Source organism: Meles meles, chromosome 19 (genome assembly GCF_922984935.1).
Source record: "Meles meles chromosome 19, mMelMel3.1 paternal haplotype, whole genome shotgun sequence".
NCBI lineage: Eukaryota > Metazoa > Chordata > Mammalia > Carnivora > Mustelidae > Meles > Meles meles.
In genome coordinates, this window is record NC_060084.1 from 16,179,581 (window position 1) to 16,204,167 (window position 24,587).

General features: G+C 41.3%; 1 protein-coding gene across 1 annotated transcript in view; it reads right to left on the reverse strand.

Annotated features, from left to right (window-relative positions):
- The window catches only part of WWP2 (WW domain containing E3 ubiquitin protein ligase 2), a 156,106-nt gene that overhangs the window by 103,899 nt on the left and 27,620 nt on the right, over positions 1 to 24,587 (reverse strand). Inside the window, exons 3-4 of the mRNA XM_045988596.1 lie at positions 11,811 to 11,958; positions 11,347 to 11,468 (exon numbers count right to left, since the gene is read on the reverse strand). Coding sequence (XP_045844552.1) covers positions 11,347 to 11,468; positions 11,811 to 11,958 — 270 coding nt within the window. The remainder of the gene's footprint in view (positions 1 to 11,346; positions 11,469 to 11,810; positions 11,959 to 24,587) is intronic.

Genomic DNA, 24,587 nt, shown 5'->3' on the forward strand with positions numbered 1-24,587 from the left:
GCTGAGGGGGCACCGGGTGGCTCAGTGGGTTAAGCCTCTGCCTTCGGCTCAGATCATGATCTCAGGGTCCTGGATCGAGCCCCACATCGAGATCTCTGCTCAGCAGGGAGCCTGCTTCCCCCTCTCTCTGCCTGCTTCTCTGCCTACTTGTGATCTCTCCTTGTCAAATAAATAAAGATCTTTAAAAAAACAAAACAAAACTGAGGGTTGCTGGAAAGGAGGTACATGGGGGGATGGGATAACTGGGGGATGGGCATTAAGAAGGGCATGTGATATAACAAGAACGGGGTATTATATGAAACTGATGTATCACTGACCTCTACTTCTGAAACTAATAATATACTATATGTTAATTGAATTTAAATAAAAATTTTTTAAAAGAATGATATATACATGGACTATAATAATAGCAATATAATATAGTGGCATAATTATAATAACAATAAATTACTTGCGCTGAACATTCAAAAAAAGTACAAGGTTGATAATTTAAAATGATTCAGGAGCACCTGGGTGGCTCAGTCAGTTGGGCATCTGCCTTTGGCTTGGGTCATGATCCCAGGGTCCTGGGATCAGGTCCTGCATCGGGCTCCCTGCTCAGAGGGAAGCCTGCTTCTCCCTCTCCCCTTTCTGCTCCCCCTGTTTGTGCTCTCTCTCTCTCTGTCAAGTAAATAAATAAAATCTTATAAAAATATAAATAAATGCAGAGAAAGGGGAACCCTCCTACACTATTGGTGGGAATGCAAGCTGGTAGAGCCGCTCTGGAAAACAGCATGGAGGTTCCTCAAAAAGTTGAAAATAGAGCTACCCTATGACCCAGCAATCCCACTACTGGGTATTTACCCCAAAGATACAAATGTAGTGATCCGAAGGGGCACATGCACCCGAATGTTTATAGCAGCAATGTCCACAATAGCCAAACTATGGAAAGAACCTGGATGTCCATCAACAGATGAATGCATAAAGAAGATGTGGTATATATATATATATATAATGGAATACTATGCAGTCATCAAAAGAAGTGAAATCTTGCCATTTACAACAACGTGGATGGGAACTAGAGGGTATTATGCTGAGCAAAATAAGTGAATCAGAGAAAGACAATTATCATATGATCTTCCTGATATGAGGAATTTGAGAGGCAGAGTGGGAGGTTTGGTGGGGTAGGGAAGGAAAAAATGAAACAAGATGGGATTGGGAGGGAGACAAAACATAAGAGACTCTTAATCTCACAAAACAAACTGAGGGTTGCTGGGGGGAGGAAAGGTATGGAGAGGGTGGTTGGGTTATGGACATTGGAGAGGGCATGTGCTACGGTGAGTGCTGTGAAATGTGTAAGCCTGATGAATCACAGACCTGTACCCCTGGGGCAAATAATACATTATATGTTAATAAAGTAATTAATAAATTTTTAAAAAGAAAAGAAAAAAACAAAAATAAATAAATACAATAAAATGGTTTAGAAAATGATTATAGATGTAAATATAGACAGGGACAATGTTAAAGCAAATGTATCAAAATATTAACAGCTGGATGCAGGGTACAGGGAAATTCCTTGCCCCTTCTTTTAACTTGTGTCTCAATTTGACATTATTTTAAAATAGGAAAGATTTTTGTGCATTTTTTAAAATTTTTTTTAAAAGATTTTATTTATTTATTTGACAGAGATCATAAGTAGGCAGAGAGGCAGGTGGGGGGCAGTCTCCCTGCCGAGCAGAGAGCCCAATGCCGGGCTCGAACCTAGGACCCTGGGAGCATGACCTGAGCCGAAGGCAGAGGCTTTAACCCACTGAGCCACCAGGCGCCCCTGGTTTTTTTGTTTTGTTTTTTGTTTTTTTTTTTTTAATCTACTTCAAGCTGTATCTCCCTCCTGGCAAGGAGGACAATCTGGCAGTGCCAAAATCTACAGTGTTAATGAGGCCAGCTGCAGGAGAGGGGAACTACAAGAAAAAAATCAATCAAGTCTTACATCCTACCTGCTACCAATTTAGAAAGAAATCAAGATCATCCAATGGGCAGATACAAATGAAATATGTTAATAACTACCGAAGCTGGGTGACGGGGATTCTGCTTGAAAATGCCCCTAATATAAAAGTTTTTAAAAATCAATATTCAGCCCCAATATGTGGCTTCCACACAGAGATGAGTAGAGCCGTCCTTAGGAGCCAAACCAGTCCTCGGACTCAAGTACTTCTTGCAGCCATAGCCAGGTCAAGGTCCTTTCAGAAAGTCGGTCAAGGCTGACCCTTATGCAACTGCAGGACTCAAACAAAGCCCTCCACCAGGCATAACACACCAGCTGAGTTTCCCAGTCAACTTCAAGTCCACCCAGGGGACAACAAGGCAGCGAGTGAAGGAGGGAATTGTGTCGCATGGCGCAGAAAAATACCAGGCCGGACAGGCGCTACCGGTCAGGTCTTTTCCCAGGAAAGGCTGTTTCGGGAAGACGAGGCCACAGGGAGAGGAGTCACCTAACATGCCATGACCTACTAACCTACACAACCATATTCATACTCAACACACCACTCTGGACACATTCCCAGCCTAGCAGCTCCCCGAAGAATGCAGGTGCCAAGACCCTGGAGCTGAAATACCTCATGTTAATGGCAGCCTCTCCACTCCACATCCCCAGAGCCTTTGCATCTGTCCAGGCTTAGAACTCTCCCTTGAGGAGCACCTAAGTGGCTCAGTCAGTTGAGAATCTGCCTTTGACTTGGGTTGTAATCCCAGAATCCTGGGATCAAGTCCTACATCGGGCTCCTTGCTTGGTGGGGAGGCTGCTTCTCCCTCTGGCTGCTGCTCCCCCTGCTTGTGCTCGTGGGCTCTCTCTGACAAATAAATAAAATCTTAAAAAAAAAAAAAAAAAGAAGAACTCTCCCTTGGAACAACCTCAGGGCTACCTCCCATTTAGGCAAGGAAGTCCTACATCAAGAAACAAGGTCTCTTCCACTATCTCAAGGATTTGAACGTCCCCAGCTTTGGGAAGAAATAAATCAGAGGAGGCAGAAGGCTACCACGGCTGCTACTTATATAGTACTGACACATGTCTGGCACGATTTTTAGCTCATTTAACTTCAAAATGACGTTTTACAGATAAGGCAACAGAAGCACAAAGAAGTTATGTGATGGTCCTACACCACAGAGCTGGTGGAATCAGGATTCAAACCTAGGGAGTCAGACTCCGGAATCTACATGTTCTTAACCACTTTTCTAAGCAACAGCTATGTAACCACCAGAAGCAGCCTTGCTCTAAACAGAAGGCTTTATGAAACACGGCTGGAATGTTATATATCTCGTCTATGCCATTGTCATCCTAGATTTCTTTTTCTAAGAAAAAACAGCCCACTGCCTATTACGACCCACATTTTCCATCAGATTTGGGTCTGATGTGCCTCACTCCTCTGGTGCCTCACTCACTCTGGTGCTGGCCAGAGCAGGAGGAGCTACGGTGACTGTCACACAGCATAAGCCCCTCGGGTGGCTATACATCCACTCTGTGAACCGAGGGCCCTACGTATATGCGTATGTGTGTGTGTGTGTGTAAACACCCTCAATAGAAATATATGTATATGTCTTCCAAAATACATGTAAAAGAATAGGCAAAGCAGCTTTGCTCATGATGGCCCCAAACTGGAAAAGAGCCCCAATGTCCACCAACAGGACAATAAACAAATAAACAGTGGTAGAGTCATACAATAGGAACCTTTACCCCTATAAAAAAACAAACCAGCATTACATGCAAAAGCATGGGTGACTCTCACAGATAAAATGATGAGCCAGGACAAGCAAATGTACTGTATGATTTCACTGATAAAAATTCAAGAATAGGCAAAACTGACCAATACTGTTAGAAGTCAGTATAGTGGTTATGTCAAGGTAAGCAGAGGGATATTGACTAACAGTAATGTGGGAATCTCCTGGGATCCTAGAAATGTTCTATATCTTGATCTGAGTAGTGATTACACAGATGTAAACATATGTAAACATTCACTGAACTACATCACTTAAGGTTTGTGCACTTTTCTTTAAAAGAAAAAAATGTGAATACCCACGGGGGGGTGGGGGAGGGAAACAAAGCCAAGTTGAAAGCATGAAGGTTTTCATCATTAAACAAGACAAAAATAAATGCACTATAAGCTTTCAACTCAAAAGTTATAAACAACCAACTGACTGGATTAAAAAATATATATCTAGGGCAAATCATTGAAAAAATTAAAGTTAAAAATGGAATTATTAGGGTGCCTGGGTGGCTCAATCAGTTGGGCAGCTGCCTTCAGATCAGGTCATGATCTCAGGGTCCTGGGATCGAGTTCCACATCGGGTTCCCTGCTCAGCAGGAAGTCTGCTTTTCCTTCTCCCTCTGCCTGAGGCTCCCCTGGCTTGTACTCTCTCTCTCTCTCTCTGTGTCAAATAAATAAAATCTTTAGAAAAAAAATGGAAATATTAGAAAATATGGTATAACTGATAAATCCAAGAAGTCTTGTGAAAAATAAAGAGCAAAAGTTAAAACAAAAATGCTTACAATAAAAAAAAAACAAAAAAAAACCGCTTACACTAGTCAAGAAAAAAATTGGGAACAAATACCAAAAATCTTAAGTGAAAAAAGTTAGGAATTTTTTTTAAAATGAAAATGAGATTTAAAATCTTTATACTAATAAATTTGAAAAATCTCATGAAACAATTTTTCTCAGAAAATATGAATTAACAAAATTGATGCAAGATGATCAGAAAGGGGCACCTGGGGGCCCAGTGATTAAGCGTCTGCCTTCAGCTCAGGTCATGATCCCAGGGTCCTAGGACCAAGCCCCACATCCGGCTCCCTCCTCATCAAGAGGCCTGCTTCTCCCTCTTTCACTCCCTCTGCTTGTGTTCCCTCTTTTGCTGTGTCTCTCTCTAAATAAATCTTAAAAAGAAAGAAAGATGAATCAGAAAAGCTGAACAAACCAATCATTATGGGGTAAAAAACTGAAAAAGTCATCAAAGAATTCTTTCAGAGAAAGCAGCCAGACCCAGTTGGTTTTACGGGTAAGCTCTTTCCTGCACTCACAGAACAGATAATTCCCATGTTATAGAGTCTGTTCCTGAAGCTGGAAAGAGCTTCAATTTACTTTACAAAATTAGCTAAACCTCGATTCTAAAGCCGACAAAAATAGTACAAAACTGCAGACAAATATTACTTATGAATATAGGCGGAAAACCCCTAAATAACATATTAACAAGCAATTCTAACAAAATTTTCAAGGAACAATCCAACATGAGCAATTGGGTATATTCTAGAAATTTAAAGATTGTTACTAATAGGTAATCAATGCAAGAAATAGAAAGAAGAAAAACCATTTAATTATCCCAATAGTTACCCTTTAAAAAAAAAAAAGACATTTATTTTAGAGAGAGAGAGAGCATGAACAGGGAAGGAAAGGTAGATGGAGAGAGAAACTGAAGCAGACGCCACGCTGATCCAGGAGCCCAATGCTGGGCTTGATCTCACAGCCCTGGGATCATGACCTGAGCAGAAACCAAGAATCTGACGCTCAACCAATTGCACCACCCAGACTCCATCCCGCCCCAGTTACATAAAAGATATTTGACAGGGGCGCCTGGGTGGCTCAGTGGGTTAAGCCTCTGCCTTCGGCTAAGGTCATGATCTCAGCATCCTGGGATCGAGTCCCGCATCGGGCTGTCTCCTCAGCAGAGAGCCTGCTTCCCCCTCTCTCTGCCGCCTCTCTGCCTACTTGTGATTTCTCTCTCTGTGTGTCAAATAAATAAATAAAATCTTAAAAAAAAAGATATTTGACAAAAATTCAACACCCTTCTTTATTAAAACAACATCAACAAAAACCAAACAAACAAAAAAAATACAATGATTAATAAACCAAGTGGGGTGTGGGGCAAGAAGAGGTTACTAACACCCAACTTCCCAACTTTACACCCAGAGAAAAGTCATTAGAAGCCTGGTTACCAGACAGGGTGAGATGGTCATTCCATCACCACTAAAACAGGAAGTTATATGCAAAACAACTAATGGGAAAAAAGCATAATTATTTCCTAATGTGAGCAAAATTATCAATCTTGGAAACCACATAAATGTCTACCAAGAAAACCCAAAAGAAACTATTGAAAAACTATACTAAGAATTCAGCAATTGAGGGCGCCTGGGTGGCTCAGTGGGTTAAAGCCATTGCCTTCGGCTCAGGTCATGATCCCAGGGTTCTGGGATCAAGCCCTGCATCGGGCTCTCTGCTCTGCGGACAGCCTGCTTCCTCCTCTCTCTCTCTGCCTGCCTCTCTGCCTACTTGTGATCTCTGTCTGTTGAATAAATAAATAAAATCTTAAAAAAAAAAAGAGTAGAATTCAGCAATTGACCGATTATAAAAACAAAACAAAACAAAAACATGCAAAAACTAATAGTCATATAACAACAACACTAAATTAGGAGGCCCAACAGGAAAAATCCCACAAAAAATAAGATCAAAAATATTTTTACAATTTAAAAGAGTCTATCTAAAGATAACTTCAAAATTATTTGAGTGAATTTAGAGACACTGCATGTTCTTAAGTAGGAAGAATTAGTATAGACATTCTCCATAAAGGAACTTTACATAGGATAGAATTTCCATATATCTTAGAGGAGGAGGAGGGGAAGAACCTGAGAAAATAATTCAAAGTTCAGGTGGTGTTGTCATATATGCAAAGAAAAAGAGGAAGGAAGATTTTGAAAAGCAGAGAAGCCCAAAAAGTCAGATATTAAAACACGGTAATGTTACAACAGCTAAGACAGAGTGAGTTTAAAAGTCTAAAAAACTAAAAAAAAAAAAAAAAAAAAAGTCTAAAAAACAACAGATGAAACGGAAAATCCCCCACAGGTCCAAATATGTGTATGTCTACATGTGTGTTTGTATGTGCATACATATATATTTTTTTAAATATAGGCTAAAGGTAACAAACAAACCATCGGGATGATAATCACAGATTTCAATAAGTAGTGCTAAAGCAACCAGTAAACTCTAGGGAAAAATTAAATTAGATCCCTCATCACACTGTTCACAAAAATAAGCTCACTTGAAGAATTAAATGTGGAGATGCCTGGGTGGCTCAGTTGGTTAATCATCCGCCTTGGATGAGGTCATGATCCCAGTTCCTGGGATTGAGCCCCACTTTGGGCTCCCTGCTCTGCAGGGAGCCTGCTTCTCCCTCTCCTTCTGCTCCCCACTCCTGCTTGGACTCACTCTCTCTCGCTCTCAAATAAATAATCTTTAAAAAAAAGAATGTGAAAAAAGAAAACTACAATAAACTAGGAAAAACCAGAGGTGACAATTCATCCAAACTCAGGATGGAGAAAGCCTTTCATAAAGGAAAAAGTTACAAATGCAAGTTTAAAACATCTGTTTGAAAAACTGAAAAAAAAAAAACCAAACCTAAAATGCAAATGAAAAACTGGAAAAACATTTACAGATTATAAGACAAAGAGAAATGGCCTTAACATATAAAGAATTCTTTCAAAACTGAAAGAGAAAAATGTACACTTTGATAGAAAAATGAGCAAAGAACATTAATGAGGCAATAAACACACTCTAAAAACATTCAATCTCCTTCAATAAATCATAGCATCAAAAGGCAGAGTGAAGTTGGGGTAACTTCAGAGCCATAACAACCAAATTCAAAGAGTAGACCTTGTCTGAATTCAGGTTCAAGCAAACAAACTTGAAAACAACACTTTGAGACAATGGTGAAATTGAACAGGAACTGGGTATTAGGTGATAATAAGGAATTCACGTTAATATTGCCAGGTGTGATAATGGTGTAGTAATTGTATAAGAAAAAATCCTTTTTGCTTCCTCTTTGGGCTCAGACCTAGTTTGCAGTGACATGGCTAAATGGACCAAGAAGGTCAGAATCATTGGTACATACGAGACCCATTATGGTGCCTCTCGAAGGAAAATGGTGAAAAAGACTGAAGTAACACCATGTGCAAAGCACTCTTGTTCCTTCTGTGGCAAAACCAAGTTGAAAAGACAAGCTTCAGGGATCTGGCTTTGTGCTTCTTGCATGGAAACAGCGGCTGGTGGGGTTCAGACCTACAGTACTGCTCTGCAGTCACAGTAAAGTTGGCGGCCATCAGAACCTTGCAGGACTTGAGAGACCAGTAGAAGCTCCACCATCTGAAACATTACGAGCCTATAATAAATGGGTTAATTTATGCAACAAAGTAAAATTTCAAAAAAGAAAATACCTTTTTTATAAGATACATGCTGAAGACTCTAAAATATAATACTGAAACACCTGTAATTTACTTTGAAATACTACAACCAAAAAAAAAAAGTAAAAAATAAAAATTAGATGAAGCAAATCTGGCATACTAATTATCAAACAGACCAAAAAAAAAGTCCCCAATAAAAGCCAAGAGGCAAAAGAAACCAGCAGTCTTGACCACTGCTGATGGGAGAGTAAACTGGCAGAACTTTTCCAGAGAGTAATCTTGCAATATGTGTCCAATGTCACAAGTATGTGAAAAATATTCAAATCCAGCAAACCCATCTTCAATAATTTATCACAACTGTCAAAATGGGCACAGATTAATAAACATATAAGTTTAGGGGCGCCTGGGTGGCTCAGTGGGTTAAAGCTTCTGCCTTCAGCTTAGGTCATGATCCCAGAGTCCTGGGATCAAACCCCACATCGGGCTCTCTGCTCAGTGCGGAGCCTGCTTCCTCCCCTCTCTGCCTGCCTCTCTACCTACTTGTGATCTCTGTCTGTCAAATAAATAAATAAAAATCTTAAAAAATATATATATAAGTTTACCATAGCATTATTTATGACTATAAAATACCGAAAACACCACCAATGTCCATCACACAACCACCTGAGAGACTACTACCAGGCAGTCATCAAAAACTACACTTTGGAAGAATAATTAAAGCTATTTCAATATATTGGGGGGGGTGCCTGGTTGGCACAGTCCGTTAAGTGTCCAATTCTTGGTTTCAGCTCAGGCTGTGATCTCTGAGGTGAGAGATCAAGCCCCACGTCAGCCTCCACACTCAGCATGAAGTCTGCTTAAGATTGCCTCTCCCGGGGCACCCAGGTGGCTCAGTGGGTTTAAAGCCTCAGCCTTGGGCTCAGGTCATGATCCCAGGGTCCTGGGATCGAGCCCAACATTGGGCTCTCTGCTCCCCTTCCTCTCTCTCTCTGCCTGCTGCTCTGCCTACCTGTGATCTCTGTCTGTCAAATAAAAAAAAATAAATCTTTAAAAGAAAAAAAAAGATTGCCTCTCCCTCTGTCCCTTCCCCTGCTCATTCTCTAAATAAATAAATAAATAAAATCTCTCCTTTTTTAATTTTTTTTTTAAGATTTTATTTATTTATTAGTCAGAGGGAGAGAGAGAGAGCACAGGCAGACAGAGTGGCAGGCAGAGGCAGAGGGGGAAGCAGGCTCCCTGCTGAGCAAGGAGCCCGATGTGGGACTCAATCCCAGGACGCCAGGATCATGACCTGACCAAAGGCAGCCGCTTAACCAACTGAGCCACCCAGGCGTCCCAAATCTCTCCTTTTTTTAAAGGACAAATACTGTATGATTCTACCTACATGAGGTACCTACTCAGATACATAGAGACAGAAACTAGAACGGTGGGAGGTAAAGAGAGTGAATGACTTGCTTGATGGGTACCGAGTTTGAGTTTGAAATTCTGGAGACAGATGGTGGTGATGGTTGCACAGTAATGTGAATGTACTTAATGCCACTACGCTGTACACCAAAAAATGATAAAAATGATAAACTTTATGTGTAAGTGCAATTTTATCACAGTTAGAAATAAATAAGTAAATAAAGATATATTGAGGGGCATCTGGCTGGCTCAGTCTGAAGAGTGTGTGACTCCTGATCTGGGGGTTGTAGGTTTGAGCCCCAAAACCCCCATGTAGAGATTACTAAAAAAAAAAAAAAAAAAAAAAGTAAATAAACTTTTTTAAAAAAGATATATTCATACATTTTAAAGAGAAAAAGGCATGTTGCAAGATATTATGTTTATGTATGGTCTCAATTGTTTCATTGATGTCTTAAATATTTGTATGCAGGGAAAAAAAAGGTTCAGAAAAACCTATATCAAAATGGTAGTAATTATCACTAAGTACTGTGGCTTACAGGAGAATTTTATTTTCTTTGTGTGTCTGTGTGCTCTCATGTAATTTCTAGTTTTTCTACAATTACTTTTGTAATCAAAAGTATGTTGACAGAACAAATGAAGAAGGGGACAGTCACAGCGGCTGCTGATCTTAATGTGAGAATGTCCTCAAGTGTATTTCCAAATGACAACAAATTTGATAATCGAATTATAAAATGCATGCTAGAGTTTGGGGAAATAAAGACCAACTCAGAAGATAAACCATCAGAGAATTAAAAGAGAGGCATATTCCTGGTTTTAAACAGTTCCTGAAGCTGGAGTGGGTTCACCACATCTCTGCATGCCCCGCAGAAAGGGAAAGACAAGAGGAGCCTCCCACACCACTCGAGTGGCCCGGACAGGCTCCGAAAGAAAAGACTCTCAAATCAACACGGTGCTCTCCCTGGGAGCCAACACTCCCCACCCCCATACATCTCTCTTAAGCTAAATCCACTTTCAGAAAATATTTTCTAGACAGCAGACATCAAGAGAAAAAGGAGCCTTTCTTTCCGTGGCATTCCCTCACCACATATGGTCCTGCTCTCAATAGAGGCTTTATGAGGGAGGGTCCAGATACCACAGGCATGGGCTATGCCACGGACCACAAGCAGCAATAAATAGACTGCAGGACTTGGACTGCCATGCAGCAGAGGCACCCTGAATAATTAACACAGCACTTCCATCACATTGCAACCTTTGGTAAATGTTTACTGAGTGCCTACTAAGCACAAGGCACTATTTGTAACACCATCCCCCCGACACACACACACAAACACACGCCGCTTCTTTGTTCTGCTCAAGGACTCACACCAGGAAAGTAATGATTTAGGCTGGAGGCACCGGACAGTTTGAGTCAACAGGTCACATGTCCCCCAGATCAAGAAAGGAGGAGGAGAGGCAGAAGGAGAGCATTCAACCTCCAGAAAGTATCGAGGAGACACATCACTGCATCCCACCGGGACAGCCCGGGGACAAAGGAGGCCGAACCCAGCAGTGGAGGCATAGAGGAGCTCCGGCCTTCCTAACACTCCGCGACGGCATTCACAGGGAACAGTCACCGCAGCCCCTGGTCCTGGAGGAAACTGCAGCACCAGGCCTCTCCGTGGCGTGTGAGAGAAATCCCAATCCCACAAATTCTTTTCCCCACCCCCATAAGTGAATCACATCGGCCACCCCTTCATCATACGTACTTTTGCCCCCATTGTTCTTCAGAACATTGGAGAGGTTGACAGAGGCAGTGCCTAGCAGTTCATTTCTCAAAGTATGGCAGCTCCAGACCTTCAAATCTAAATGACTCTGGGCCGTGACATTCCTGGAAAACAAAAACTTGATTCATCACATCCAAGCCTCTTGGTCTTCCTACAACTTAGAAGAAAACAGATAAACTTACTGCTGACATCTTGGAAGGGGGGGGGCTCAAACAGGGAGACACTCGTATGTATACTCTTCCCCCCACAAAGCTGACCTTGTAACCATCCAGCCAATAATGAACGCTCTGTGACCTCAATGATGCAGAAACACCTGGTGAGAGGTGCCTTGGGAACCAAAGGCAGAGGAGTTAAAGGTGTCACAGGAAAGCAGGATCTCCCACAACCCCCGTGGAGCACCTTCTCTCTTTCCCCCAGGTTACTGCAAAGAGAAGAGACTCTCTTACAAAATGATGATCTCATTCCAGAGAAGCTCGGAGCTCCCAATGCGCTTCCCCGTCTTCTTGGTCTCACTGGGGAGTCCGTCCACTGCCACCTCCACAAATGAGTTAATTCGAGGTTGACGGTTATGCACCTTGGGCTTTGCTGACACCACTGGACGAGAAGGAAAGGAAAAGTCAAAGATGAGTCAGAAGGCTCCCAGCTGCCCCCCTGTGGCAGATGTTCTCACTCTTTTTTAGTGTTTCTTTAAAAAAAAAAAAAATAGGTTTGGGAATTTTTTCTGACCCTAAAAAAAATTTATTTTTAAAAAAATGTAAGGATATTTTAAAACTATGAAGCGTAAGGAAAAAAGCACTCCTAACTAAAACACTGGGATAATTAATATTGAGATATTGTCAAATCCACACTTAACACTCTCATCCTTTATGCTCCCACTTCTTCAAGAATTGTTCTCCCTCCAAAATCAATTCTAAATGGCTACGATATGAGCCAGTTGGCTCATTGTACAGACGTACCATGCTTTAGCTAACTATTCTTCCAGTGCTTACAATTTTTCACTCTGGGAAAATCATCATGAATGTATATATTTGCAGGCCCTTCTCAGTATTCCTCAAATGATATGAATATTTTTTCTTCAAACTGCTTCATTCCCTTGCAAAAAGGATAAACCCATGTAGATGCCAATATATCCACGTCACCACCATCGTACTATTACGTTTTTTCACTATTTGCAAATCAGAGGTTAAAAAAAAATCATCTAAGTTACGGAAGATTTAATGAGCACTTATTACAGACACTAGGCTATGCACATATCATCTAAATGAATCCTTGAAACAAACACATGAGGCAGCGAATACATCATCATCCCCATTTCACCCAAGCGGAAGCAGGCTTGGGGAAGTTAAGTCATTGCCTCAGGTGACAAAGCCTGGGGGCTTCAAACTAGGATGTACGCCCAGGCAACCAGACTCCCCACCACGATGTACGTCATTACCAGATTTTGCTTATTGGTTATATTACCGTTCTTCAAATACTTGTGAGGGTGAATATGTTTTCCATGAGCTTGTTAGCCATCTGCCTTTCCTGTTATATCTGTAACCTTCATGTGGCAGCATTTCTGATGTTTATTTGGTACAAGCAAGCCAAACTGAACAAGTATGCAGGCATCTCTTAGAGCATATATTAGCCATGGTGGAAACTCCAGGTTACCGAGACGGACCACACCTAAGATGTCCTCAATCCCGTAACCCAAATCAGAGCATGTGACTGGCATTTCTTACCCATGAGGCAAGACTGAGCTCCCCTCTGATAAGGTTTAGCAAACCTCTCTCTCCCACACCCTTCTGAGAGTCCTATAAGGGTCCACAACTTGAGAAAGGACAAAACTACCTCTGGATTCTTTTAGCAATACCTGTGTTTTCCAGGCCCAATAGAACAGTAGAGAGCAAGTCAAAGAACAACAGCAGCAAAAGCTGTGGCTAAGATTCAGGAGCAAGTGGGTATGGTAGGAGGAGAAACAGGTGGGCGGGGGGGGGGGGGGGGGGGGGGCGGGGAATGTGGGCCAGAGTAGAAAACTGAACGACTTTTCACATAGACTAAGGTTAACTGACGCCACCACGTGGTGGGAGAGTAACTCTGCACACAGAGCCTCAAAAAAAAGGGGCAAGAGGAGAGGACTAGTTATAATTATAGTCCTATCATTTTGAGCTAGACAGTTTCTTTGAAATCAACAAGTTCATAAGGAGAGCACCTGATATAATGATTAGTACTAGGTATTATATAAGACTGATGAATCACTGAACTCTACTTCTGAAACTAATAATATACTATATGTTAATTAACTGAATTTAAATTAAGAAAAAAGAAGAAGAAATCAACAAGTTTGAACCCTTCATTTAATAGTTGGGCCAATTAACTAAGGTGCAGGGAGGTGAGATAACATATCCAAAATCAGGGAGCACCCAGGCCAATTCTCTGTTATAATGTTTCCTTTTTTTGTCCCTCTAGCTTTTCTTCCTAGGTTCGTCCCCACCTTTGGAGGTTTATTTTTTGTTTTGGGGGGGGGGGGTGTTTTTGTGGTATCTTTACTTTTTTTTTTATCTTGACATAATTTCAGATTTAGAAAAGTTGCAACAAAAATACAAAGAATTCCTATAAACCGTTCGCCTAAGGGTCACCAAATACTAACTTGTTACTATATATTTGCTTGATTATTCTTTCTCTTCCCTGAGTCTCTCTCATATACATACACATCCGGTCCTGAAACCTGGAGAGTGAGTTTTAGATGCTGTGCCCCTTTTCTTCTAAATACTTCAACGTATATTTCTAAGAACAAAGACAGTTTCTAATAATACCATAATATAATTATCAACATGGAGAAATTAAATAATCTTTAAAACTACCATCTAATGTACAGACCTCATTTAAATTTTGTTAAATGTCCTATCAATGTCCATTATAGCAAAAGAGAAAAGACACTTTTTTTGTGTGTGCGTGGCCTAAGATCCAATCTAGGATTACATATTGCAGTTGGTAGTTTTATTCTGAAGTTTCCAATCTACAGAAAGGTTAAAGAATAGGACAATAAGGGGTGCCTGGGTGGCTCAGTGGGTTAGAGCCTCTGCCTTCAGCTCAGGTCATGGTCCCAGGGTCCTGGGATTAAGCCCGGCACCAGGCTCTCTGCTCAGCAGGGAGCGTGCTTCCCCCTCTCTCTCTGCCTGCCTCTCAGCCTACTTGTGATCTCTGTCTGTCAAATAAATGAATAAAATCTTTAAAAAAAAAAAAGAATAGGACAATAAATAACTGTATATTCTTTTTTTTTTTTTAATTTTATTTATTTGACAGAGAGAGGTCACAAGTAGATAGAGAGGCAGGCAGAGAGAGAGAGAGGGACGCAGGCCCCTGCTGAGCAGAGAGCCCGATGCGGGACTCGATCCCAGGACCCCGAGATCATGACCTGAGCCGAAGGCAGCGGCTTAACCCACTGAGCCACCCAGGCGCCCATAACTGTATATTCTGCAGCAACTATCACTCTGCCACATCTGCTTTTTTAAAAACCCTTTTTCCAGGACACCCAGGTAGCTCAGTGGGTTAAGTATTTGCCTTCAGCTCAGGTCATGATCCCAGGGCTCTGGAATCGAGCCCCACATCAGTGGCCTTGAACTCACAAACCCAAGATCAAGAGTCATGTGCTCTACCATGAGCCAGCTAGGCACCCCACCACATTTATGTTTTTTTGTTTTTGTTTTTGTTTTTCTATGTGTGTGTCTTCATCATTGCTATTCAAGAGAACTTCAGGAGCACCTGGGTGGCTCAGTCATTGGGCATCTGCATTCGACTCAGGTCATGATCCCAGGATCCTGGGATCAGGTCCCCCCTCGGGCTTCCAACTCAGAGGGGACCCTGCTTTTCCCTCTCCCACTCCCCCTGCTTGTCTCCCCTCTCTCACTGTGTCTCTCTCTGTTAAATAAATAAATAAAATCTTAAAAAAAAAAAGAGAGAGAGAGAGAACTTCAGTGATAAGGAAAAGCTCTGTGCCAACACAGGCCAGTGCATGGCCATGAGATACACATGGCTACTGAGCTTTTGGAATATAGCTGGTATGACTGAGGATTTAAATTTAAAGTTTAATTTTAATCCTAACATAAGTAGTTCTATGTGGCTAGAGTGGCTATCTTTCCAGAAAGCACAGGATACAGATACAGGAGATCTATATTTATGTATGGGCATAATTCTGCACATACCCACAAACTTTTTTTTGGTAATCCATTTGAAAGTTGTAGATATCACGACTGATCAAACCTAAATACTTCCAGAATACAACTTGTAAGAATACGGACAATCTAGGGTGCATGGCTCAGGAGACTGGGTGTCTGCCTTTGGCTCAGGTCATGGTCATGGTCCCAAAGTCCTGGGATTGAGTCCCACATCGGGCTCCCAACTCCAAGGGGAGTGTGCTTCTCCCTCTGACCTTCTCTCCTCTCATGCTCTCTCTCACTGTCTCTCTCTCAAATAAATAAATAAAATCTTAAAAAAAAAAAGAATATGGACATTCTAAACATTGTACACTTGAAACTAATATAACACAGTATGTTCATTATACTTCAATTAAAAAAAAATAAGGAGGGGCATCTGGCTGGTTCAGTTCGTAGAGCATTCAACTCAATCTCAGGGTTGTGAGTTTGAGCCCCATGCTGGGCATAGAACTTCCTTTAAAAGGGGGGACGGAAGAAATGCAGGCACCTGGGTGATTCAGTCGATTAACTCCAACTCCTGATCTCAGCTCAGGTTTTGATCTCAGGGTTGTGAGCTCAAGTCTTGAGTTGGGCTCCAAGCTAGGCATGGAGCCTACTTAAAAAAAAAAGAAAAGAGGGGCACCTGGGTTGCCTCTGCCTTCGGCTCAGGTCATGATCCCAGAGTCCTGGGATCGAGCCCGCATGGCATCGGGCTCTCTGCTCAGCAGGGAGCCTGCTTCCTCCTCTCTCTGCCTGCCTCTCTGCCTACTTGTGATCTCTGTCTGTCAAATAAATAAATAAAATCTTTTAAAAAAAGAAAAGAATAAAAAAAGAAAGAAAAGAAATGGAAGACATTTTTCCACCTAACCACACCACCACCACACCATTATTATACCTAAAAAAAAATGTAGTTAGGAGGAGTCAAGATGGCGGAGAAGTAGCAGCCTGAGACTACATCAGGTAGCAGGAGATCAGCTCGATAGCTTATCTAAACATTGCAAACACCTACAAATCCAACGGGAGAGCGAAGAGAAGAAGAACAGCAACTCTAGAAACAGAAAATCAACCACTTTCTGAAAGGCAGGACTGGCGGAGAAGTGAATCTAAAACGACGGGAAGATAGACCGCGGGGGGAGGGGCCGACTCCCGGCAAGCGGCGGAGGAACGGAGCACAAAATCAGGACTTTTAAAAGTCTGTTCCACTGAGGGACATTGCTCCAGAGGCTAAACCAGGGTGAAGCCCACGCGGGGTTAGCGTGGCCCCAGGTCCCGCAGGGTCACAGAAGGATCGGGGGTGTCGGAGTGTCGCAGAGCTCGCAGGTATTAGAACGGAGAAGCCAGCTGCAGAGACAGAGCCGAGGACTGAACTCTCAGCTCGGGGTTACCTTGAACTGGTCGCGGGCTGGGTGAGCTCGGAGCGCGGCTAGAGGCTGGGGATACGGGAGTGATTGGGTGCTGTCCTCTGGGGGCGCACTGAGGAGTGGGGCCCCAGGCTCTCGGCTCCTCCGGGCCGGAGACTAGGAGGCCGCCATTTTCATTCCCATCCTCTGGAACTCTACGGAAAGCATTCAGGGAACAGAAACTCCCAAAAGCGAACCCAAGCGGATTACTTAGTCCGGCCCCCGGTAAGGGCGGTGCAATTCCGCCTCCGGCAAAGACACTTGAGAGTCACTACAACAGGCCCCTCCCCCAGAAGATCAACAAAATATCCAGCCAGGACGAAGTTCATCTATCAAGGAAAGTAGGTTCAATTCCTAAGACAGAAGCGCAATTCCAGAGGAGGAGAAAGCAAAGCACAGAACTCATGGCTTTCTCCCCATGATTCTTTAGTCTTGTGGCTACTTCAATTTTTTTTTTCTTTTTTCAATTTTTTTTTCTTTTTTCTTTTTTCTTCTTCTGCTAAATTTTTTAAAACTTTTACCCTTTTCTTTTTTAACGTTTTTTGACTAGCTTATCTAAATATATATATTTTTCTTTCTTTTTTATATTTTTTCTTTATTTGTTTTATTTTTTAAATTTTTTTCTTTTTTTTTCTGAACCTCTTTTTATCCCCTTTCTCCCCCCCACAATTTGGGGTCTCTTCTGATTTGGTTACAGCACATTTTTCTGGGGTCTTTGCCACCCTTTTAGTATTTTATTTGCTCCTTCATATCCTCTTATCTGGACAAAATGACAAGGCGGAAAAAATCACCACAAACAAAAGAACAAGAGACAGTACCGAAGGCTAGGGACCTAATCAACACAGACATTGGTAATATGTCAGATCAAGAGTTCAGAATGACGATTCTGAACATTCTAGCCGGGCTCGAAAAAGGCATGGAAGATATTAGAGAAACCCTCTCTGGAGATATTAAAGCCCTTTCTGGAGAAATTAAAGAACTAAAATCTAACCAAGTTGAAATCAAAAAAGCTATTAATGAGGTGCAATCAAAAATGGAGGCTCTCACTGCTAGGATAAATGAGGCAGAAGAAAGAATTAGTGATATAGAAGACCAAATGACAGAGAATAAAGAAGACGAACAAAAGAGGGACAAACAGCTACTGGACCATGAGGGCAGAATTCGAGAGATAAGTGACACCATAAGACGAAACAACATTAGAATAACTGGGATTCCAGAAGAAGAAGAAACAGAGAGGGGAGCAGAAGGTCTATTGGAGAGAATTATTGGAGAGAATTTCCCTAATATGGCAAAGGGAACAAGCATCAAAATCCAGGAGATGCAGAGAACCCCCCTCAAAGTCAACAAGAATAGGTCCACACCCCGTCACCTAATAGTAAAATTTACAAGTCTTAGTGACAAAGAGAAAATCCTGAAAGCAGCCCAAGAAAAGAAGTCTGTAACATACAATGGTAAAAATATTAGATTGGCAGCAGACTTATCCACAGAGATCTGGCAGGCCAGAAAGAGCTGGCATGATATATTCAGAGCACTAAACGAGAAAAACATGCAGCCAAGAATACTCTATCCAGCTAGGCTATCATTCAAAATAGAAGGAGAGATAAAAAGCTTCCAGGACAAACAAAAACTGAAAGAATTTGCAAACACCAAACCAGCTCTACAGGAAATATTGAAAGGGGTCCTCTAAGCAAAGAGAGAGCCTAAAAGTAGTAGATCAGAAAGGTACAAAGACAATATACAGTAACAGTCACCTTACAGACTAATAATGGCACTAAATTCATATTTCTCAATAGTTACCCTGAATGTTAATGGGCTAAATGCCCCAATCAAAAGACACAGGGTATCAGAATGGATAAAAAAAAACAAAACCCATCAGTATGTTGCCTACAAGAAACTCATTTTAGACGCGAAGACACCTCCAGATTTAAAGTGAGGGGGTGGAAAACAATTTACCATGCTAATGGGCATCAGAAGAAAGCTGGGGTGGCAATCCTTACATCAGATCAATTAGATTTTAAGCCAAAGACTATAATAAGAGATGAGGAAGGACACTATATCCTACTCAAAGGGTCTGTCCAACAAGAAGATCTAACAATTTCAAATATCTATGCCCCTAACGTGGGAGCAGCCAACTATATCAACCAATTAATAACAAAATCAAAGAAACACATCAATAATAATACAATAATAGTAGGGGACTTTAACACTCCCCTCACTGAAATGGACAGATCATCCAAGCAAAAGATCAACAAGGAAATAAAGGCCTTAAATGACACACTGGACCAGAGGGACATCACAGATATATTCAGAACATTTCATCCCAAAGCAACAGAATACACATTCTTCTCTAGTGCACATGGAACCTTCTCCAGAATAGATCACATCCTGGGTCACAAATCAGGTCTCAACCGGTATCAAAAGACTGGGATCATTCCCTGCATATTTTCAGACCACAATGCTCTGAAGCTAGAACTCAATCACAAGAGGAAAGCTGGAAAAACCCAAGTACATGGAGACTAAACAGCATCCTTCTAAAGAATGAATGGGTCAACCAGGAAATTAAAGAAGAATTGAAAAAATTCATGGAAACAAATGATAATGAAAACACAACAGTTCAAAATCTGTGGGACACAGCAAAGGCAGTCCTGAGAGGAAAATATATAGCGGTACAAGCCTTTCTCAAAAAACAAGAAAGGTCTCAAGTACACAACCTAACCCTACACGTAATGGAGCTGGAGAAAGAACAAGAAAGACACCCTAAACCCAGCAGAAGAAGAGAAATCATAAAGATCAGAGCAGAAATCAATGAAATAGAAACCAAAAAAACAATAGAAAAAATCAATGAAACTAGGAGCTGGTTCTCTGAAAGAATCAATAAGATTGATAAACCCCTGGCCAGACTCATCCAAAAGAAAAGAGAAAGGACCCAAATAAATAAAATCATGAATGAAAGAGGAGAGATCACAACTAACACCAAAGAAATACAGACAATTATAAGAACATACTATGAGCAACTCTATGCCAACAAATTTGACAATCTGGAAGAAATGGATGCATTCCTAGAGACATATAAACTACCACAACTGAACCAGGAAGAAATAGAAAACCTGAACAGGCCCATAACCAGTAAGGAGATTGAAACAGTCATCAAAAATCTCCAAACAAACAAAAGCCCAGGGCCAGATGGCTTCCCAGGGGAATTCTACCAAACATTTAAAGAAGAACTAATTCCTATTCTCCTGAAACTGTTCCAAAAAATAGAAACGGAAGAAAAACTTCCAAACTCATTTTATGAGGCCAGCATCACCTTGATCCCAAAACCAGACAAGGATCCCACCAAAAAAGAGAACTACAGACCAATATCCTTGATGAACACAGATGCAAAAATTCTCGCCAAAATACTAGCCAATAGGATTCAACAGTACATTAAAAGGATTATTCACCACGACCAAGTGGGATTTATTCCAGGGCTGCAGGGTTGGTTCAACATCTGCAAATCAATCAATGTGATACAACACATTAATAAAAGAAAGAACAAGAACCATATGATACTCTCAATAGATGCTGAAAAAGCATTTGACAAAGTACAGCATCCCTTCCTGATCAAAACTCTCCAAAGTGTAGGGACAGAGGGCACATACCTCAATATTATCAAAGCCATCTATGAAAAACCCACCGCAAATATCATTCTCAATGGAGAAAAACTGAAAGCTTTTCCGCTAAGGTCAGGAACACGGCAAGGATGTCCATTATCACCACTGCTATTCAACATAGTACTAGAAGTCCTAGCCTCAGCAATCAGACAACAAAAAGAAATTAAAGGCATCCAAATTGGTAAAGAAGAAGTCAAACTATCACTCTTCGCAGATGATATGATACTATATGTGGAAAACCCAAAAGACTCCACTCCAAAACTGCTAAAACTTGTACAGGAATTCAGTAAAGTGTCAGGATATAAAATCAATACACAGAAATCAGTTGCATTTCTGTACACCAACAACAAGACAGAAGAAAGAGAAATTAAGGAGTCAATCCCATTTACAATTGTACCCAAAACTATAAGATACCTAGGAATAAACCTAACCAAAGAGGCTAAGAATCTATTCGCAGAAAATTTTAAAGTACTCATGAAAGAAATTGAGGAAGACACAAAGAAACGGAAAAATGTTCCATGCTCCTGGATTGGAAGAATAAATATTGTGAAAATGTCCATGCTACCTAAAGCAATCTACACATTTAATGCAATCCCTATCAAAATACCATCCATTTTTTTCAAAGAAATGGAACAAATAATCCTAAAATTTATATGGAACCAGAAAAGACCTCGAATAGCCAAAGGAATATTGAAGAACAAAGCCAAAGTTGGTGGCATCACAATTCCGGACTTCAAGCTCTATTACAAAGCTGTCATCATCAAGACAGCATGGTACTGGCACAAAAACAGACACACAGATCAGTGGAACAGAATAGAGAGCCCAGAAATTGACCCTCAACTCTATGGTCAACTAATCTTCGACAAAGCAGGAAAGAATGTCCAATGGAAAAAAGACAGCCTCTTCAATAAATGGTGCTGGGAAAATTGGACAGCCACATGCAGAAAAATGAAATTGGACCACTTCCTTACACCACACACGAAAATAGACTCCAAATGGATGAAGGACCTCAATGTGAGAAAGGAATCCATCAAAATCCTTGAGGAGAATGCAGGCAGCAACCTCTTCGACCTCAGCCGTAGCAACATCTTCCTAGGAACAACGGCAAAGGCAAGGGAAGCAAGGGCAAAAATGAACTATTGGGATTTCATCAAGATCAAAAGCTTTTGCACAGCAAAGGAAACAGTTAACAAAACCAAAAGACAACTGACAGAATGGGAGAAGATATTTGCAAACGACATATCAGATAAAGGGCTAGTATCCAAAATCTATAAGGAACTTAGCAAACTCAACACCCAAAGAACAAACAATCCAATCAAGAAATGGGCAGAGGACATGAACAGACATTTCTGCAAAGAAGACATCCAGATGGCCAACAGACACATGAAAAAGTGCTCCACGTCACTCGGCATCAGGGAAATACAAATCAAAACCACAATGAGATATCACCTCACACCAGTCAGAATGGCTAAAATTAACAAGTCGGGAAATGACAGATGCTGGCGAGGATGCGGAGAAAGGGGAACCCTCCTACACTGTTGGTCGGAATGCAAGCTGGTGCAACCACTCTGGAAAACAGCATGGAGGTTCCTCAAAATGTTGAAAATAGAACTACCCTATGACCCAGCAATTGCACTACTGGGTATTTACCCTAAAGATACAAACATAGTGATCCAAAGGGGCACGTGTACCCGAATGTTTATAGCAGCAATGTCTACAATAGCCAAGCTATGGAAAGAACCTAGATGTCCATCAACAGATGAATGGATAAAGAAGATGTGGTATATATACACAATGGAATACTATGCAGCCATCAAAAGAAATGAAATCTTGCCATTTGCGACGACGTGGATGGAACTAGAGCGTGTCATGCTTAGTGAAATAAGTCAATCGGAGAGAGACAACTATCATATGATCTCCCTGATATGAGGACATGGAGAAGCAACATGGGGGGTTAGGGGGATAGGAGAAGAATAAATGAAACAGATGGGATTGGGAGGGAGACAAACCATAAATGACTCTTAATCTCACAAAACAAACTGGGGGTTGCTGGGGGGAGGTGGGATTGGGAGAGGGGGAGGGGGCTATGGACATTGGGGAGGGTATGTGCTATCGTGAGTGCTGTGAAGTGTGTAAACCTGGCGATTCACAGACCTGTACCCCTGGAGATAAAAATACATTATATGTTTATTAAAAAAAAAAAAAATTGGAAGGGGAGGCGAACCATAAGAGACTATGGACTCTGAAAAACAACCTGAGGGTTTTGAAGGGTCAGGGGTGGAAGGTTGGGGGAACAGGTGGTGGGTAATGGGGAGGGCACGTTTTGCATGGAGCACTGGGTGTTGTGCAAAAACAATGAATACTGTTACGCTGAAAAAATAAATAAAATGGAAAAAAAAATGTAGTTACTCCCTCTATCATTTGATATTCATTACTCATCCAAATTTCCCCAATTTCTCCAAACATATTTGTTAGAGTTGTTTCCGCCAATCCAAGAACCTATCAGCATGAGCAAATTGGATTTGGTTACTGGTTCCTTAATCTTCTAAAACCTAGAATGCTCTCCCTTCTTTTTCCCTGACAATGACTTTTAAAGACTTCCACCAGCTGTCTCACATAATGCACCAAATGCTGTTTTTCTGATTGTTACCCTCATGATGAGATTCACAGTGAACATTTTTGTCAAAAATACTACATAGGTTACGTTGCATGTGTCTTACTATACACACTGGGCTGTCCTCCTACCGTGGATACTAAATTTGATCCTCTGGTTAATGTACGGTCTGTCAGGTCACTCCACCGTAAAGATACATTTTCCCCTTCATAACTTATAATTAATCAGTGGGATGATATTTTGAAGGTTTCATGCTCTTAAAACACAAGCCAAATTAAAAGCCTCAACATCTGAGCAGATTTATCTGGAAAGCTTATTTACTGTTTGATGAAATATAAATGCCAATTTCACATTTTCACATAGAATTTAGCTTTTAAAGTTAACAAATAAGGCAAAACAAAAACAAAAACAAAAACAAAAAACACACATGGCCAAAATTGTAACCTTGAAAAGCTCTTAGGAAGGTACAGAAAAGAATCTGATATATTGTCTTTCAATATAAAGCAAAAAGTCAGTTTTAGCTTTGTTGTGCTGGTTTTCAGTGTTCAGTTTCTCAGTGCTTCTTCAGTTAAGTATCAGATAAAACAGCTCGTTTATGCTGCTGTATTTTAAAAGTGTATTTTAGGGGTGCCTGGGGGGCTCAGTGGGTTAAGCCTCTGCCTTCGGCTCAGGTCATAATCCCAGGGTCCTGGAATCGAGCCCCACATCGGGCTCTCTGCTCAGCAGGGAGCCTGCTTCCCTTCCTCTCTCTCTGCCTGCCTCTCTGCCTGGTTGTGATCTCTGTCAAATAAATAAATAAAATATTTTAAAATAAATAAATAAATAAATAAAATAAAACTGTAGGACTGCATTATAGAGAGGCATAAGGGAAGTGAGGCAGAGAGAAGGAACAGCAAAGTCACCTCTCCCAAATTACACTATAGGCTCTCTCTTTTTTTTTTTTTTTAATATTTTACTTATTCATTTGACAGAGAGAGACCACAAGTAGGCAGAGCAACAGACAGACAGAGAGGAGGAAGCAGGCTCCCTGCTGAGCAGAGAGCCCGATGCGGGGCCCGATCCTAGGACCCTGGGATCATGACCTGAGCTGAAGGCAGAGACTTAACCCACTGAGCCACCCAGGCGCCCCACACTATAGGCTCTCTTAATGAAACACATGGGAGGAGGAACCAGCTACACATTCTACTTTGTTATTTCTCTTTTTCTCTTCCCCCTATCATTTCCCTCAGTGGTATTACAGAATCCCTATAGGTTAAATGCATCTGTAGTCAGACATGCTTGTATTATCCAGTTAGCTCATTCCACACTAGTAAAAATTCACACTGAGGAAAGGCAAACAGACATCTTTACAAGTCAAATGCATTCCTGAATAATATGGCCC